At 45.0% G+C, this 3,153-nt stretch overlaps 1 protein-coding gene across 1 annotated transcript; it reads right to left on the minus strand.

Moving 5' to 3' along the window:
* Nucleotides 1-337: 337 nt before the first annotated feature.
* Nucleotides 338-2,348, minus strand: LOC122386169. The gene is made up of 3 exons (XM_043375103.1): nucleotides 2,029-2,348; nucleotides 820-1,781; nucleotides 338-777 (listed from the first exon to the last, which is right to left on the minus strand). Exons 1-3 carry the CDS (start codon nucleotides 2,289-2,291, stop codon nucleotides 632-634), a joined length of 1,371 nt encoding a protein of 456 aa, XP_043231038.1. The 5' UTR covers nucleotides 2,292-2,348; the 3' UTR covers nucleotides 338-631.
* Between the last annotated feature and the right edge of the window lie 805 nt (nucleotides 2,349-3,153).

Below are 3,153 nucleotides of genomic sequence, written 5' to 3' on the forward strand. Positions count from 1 at the left end.
AGCGTCAGTGCCATCTGCTCGGACTTGAATGAGCTGATTCCAGCTATGGCCAATGTTGGTCTCACAATCAATTCCAGCAAATGTGAGATCATTTTACCAGCCGACATCACAGACGAGCGGAGGAAGGTTTCTGTCTCAAGCCTACGTCAGCTTATCCCAGGAGCAGCTGTGACCGGCGAACAAGGGCAGACCATTCTCGGGGCGCCTATCAGCGAAGCTGCCACCGAGGCGGTCATGACAGAAAAGCAGGGAGAACTCAGTCACATGATTGAGCGTTTACGTCACCTGGACGCGCACACATTGTATTGTTAGCCAAATTCAAGTTGTAAACAAGGTATTTGTAACTGCAATGCGATGTAATTTTATTCAAAAGAAAACAAACCAAGCTACATATACGTCAAGTTCAAGAGTAGAAAAAATTTCATCCTGAAACAAACAGGAGGTTGATGGTAAGGAAACGGCGATATAAACACGTATACTGAAAATATACAAATATTTAAACAAACAAAAAACACTTAATTTGATACTCACTTCATTGCAGCCAAGGTTCTAAATTTAAATATTCAAATCGATATCGAAACGGAAAACACCGTGAACTAAATAAACCTTAACCAAACTCGCGAGAACATATTCAGAGATCTTCGGCCAGAGATATTCGACTTCCAAATTCGGCCAGCGCGTCGAGATTTATCGCTGATCGTGACTTCGCGATACACTCCCCCCGCCGCTCATATAGTGGCGGTTTTCGGCTTCTAGTATGAGAACTAGCCGATGCACCGATCTTGTGATAGTTGTGTCTGCTTGGCCGGTATATTTGCCAGATCTTATGCCCCTTGCACCTTGCGCTTCGCTTTTGTATCGCAGAGTGAATGGCTTCTCGTAGTCGGCATCCAAGAACTGCCCCACAAAGCTCCAATCGAGGAACAGTCAGCTGTCTTGTTGGAGCTATCCGATTTTTTGCTGCGATGAGTCGAGCATCAAAGTGACCCGTTTCGAGCTCCCATCGGGCGTAGGCGCATGCCCCGTACGCATGCATACTGGCATCCGAAAATATGATTAATATTGGGTCTCCTTTCGCTTCCTTTGGTTTCAAACAACGAGAGAATGTCACATCTTGCAACTTGAGTAGTTCCAGAAAAAAGAATTTCCAACCCATCCTGTCTTGATCTGATGTAGGATCATCCCATCCAATCGCTGAAGAGCCGTCTTGATTTTCAGTTCTCTGTCGTGTGACCAAATTTCGCAAGAGAATTTTTCCTTTCAACGTAACTGGTATGATCAACCCGAATGGATCGTATAGGCGTGCCGCCTGGCTCAATGTCAACACCATTCGCCGGGTAAGCCGTAAAGGGAAAATAGCATCGATGTTCGATTCTGTTAATTCGGGAGTGGCTGACATTTTGTTCCACTTCGACACAGAAACGTTTATTCTGACTTGGAACAAAAAGTGATCACCCTTTGGTACCCAACACATGCCGAGTATCTTCTCTTTGTCAATGCTTAAGATTTGGATGCTGGGACAGATGCCCCCAGTATCATCTCCGGACATTATCCAATTCCAGTGTTTGATCTCAAAACCTCCCTTGTGTAGGATATTTTGCACGTTTTCAGCTAAGTGCAGTGCCATCTCCACGCTTGGAGCTAAGTGCAGTGCCATCTCCACGCTTGGAACTGATTGAATCAAGTCATCAACGTGACTGTTCTTGATTATCACGTCAGCAGCTTCTTCTGATTCATCTCTGTGCATTTCGGCGATTGATTTTAGAGCAACCATTGAGATAGTTCCACTGGGTCTATCTCCAAACGCAACAGCTAATAAGATATGATGGTCAGGTTCTTGATGGATGTCCATATTGCGCCACAAGAAGTGATGTACATGTTGGTCCATTTCAGCAAGTTTGATGGAATTATACATTGTGTTTATATCAGCAACCATCCAATCCTTCTCTAAAACGCAGCAAAATACCCAGTAGGTTATTTATCACATCCGGACCTTTCGCCCAATAATCGTTGAGGACGTGGCCCATAAAAGACGCTGAGGAATTGAATACAATCCTCAATGGAGTCGACGCAGAATCTGGCCTGAGTATTTCGTGGTGATGCAAATAATGCACCGGTCCTTCATAACTTGCTATTTCCTTCTCCGACAATTTTCTGGCTACCTGTCGTCTAAGCATGTCTTGCATTTGATCATTGTATGCTTCTGCGTGTGGAGCGCCAATCTTGATCAGCCTTCTTTCAGTGGCTCTTAAATTTGCTTCAGCGGCCTTAACATTGTTGGGAAGTTTCATCGGATCCCTGATCCAGGGATAATGAACGGTAAATTTGCGTTGCTCCGGGTCATATGTTAAGCCACTCTTAACCCTCGCCAATGTAGGGGGGGTTGGTGCAACCCCCCCTGAGGTTTTTCGGAAATAGTGCAAAAACGGCGGCGCGCAGCGCCGCCAAATTTTGGGTACCTTATGGGGCAAACCTTGCGCATCTTTTGATAAAAAAAAAATTGACCGGGTCATGTCAGGTCACGGAGTTATGACGTCACAAAGGGAACAGCCTCCGGCCGGATTTTCACAAACTGAGTGCCAACGCCCGAGGTTTCCTGCCGGTGGTACGGACATCGGTTGATGGATCGTGATGAAACTTCCCATGCATGCTGGGGCAAGTATTGGCTATCATATGGTATAAGAAACTTGACCGGGTCAGGTCAGGTCACGGAGCTATGACGTCATAAGAGGAACAGCGTCCGGTACTATTTTTGAAAAGCGCCCGAACCACTATTTTGCTAATTCTTGTCACCTCAATGGGAATATGCAGCAATATTAGCTTCTATAGGGAGCAAATGGACCTCCCAAATCCAAAAATACAATCAGATTTCAAAAATTTAAATTTTGATTTTTCGAATTTCTGCCGCCGACTGTGACCTTGCCGACTTCCGGCGCTCCCAACGCGCCATTTTTAGAGCTAGGGAAACGAAATACATACCAAACGATAGAAAATTGATCAAGGAACACGATAGTGAAAGTTTCAAGTCGATATCTCCCACCGTTTTGCCGCAATGGCCGCCGAAAAATGAAAAAAGTCTATTTTTCCGAAAATTTGACCTTTGACCGGTCAAAAGTAGGTCAAATATTGACCTAGGATCAAAAAATATACCAC

This window comes from Amphibalanus amphitrite, unplaced genomic scaffold, assembly GCF_019059575.1.
Source record: "Amphibalanus amphitrite isolate SeventyFive unplaced genomic scaffold, NRLGWU_Aamphi_draft 000242F_arrow, whole genome shotgun sequence".
Classification (NCBI taxonomy): domain Eukaryota; kingdom Metazoa; phylum Arthropoda; class Thecostraca; order Balanomorpha; family Balanidae; genus Amphibalanus; species Amphibalanus amphitrite.

Bases quoted from the DNA above. Each gene is read 5' to 3' on its own strand.
- LOC122386169 (XM_043375103.1), bottom strand. From the start codon at position 2,291: ATGAAACTTCCCAACAATGTTAAGGCCGCTGAAGCAAATTTAAGAGCC. The intron at 1,782-2,028 runs TATGGGCCACGT...ACCCAGTGGAAC, and splicing joins TTCAATTCCTCAGCGTCTTT to TATCTCAATGGTTGCTCTAA. The intron at 778-819 runs GGCAAATATACC...ATCACAAGATCG, and splicing joins GTGCAAGGGGCATAAGATCT to GTGCATCGGCTAGTTCTCAT.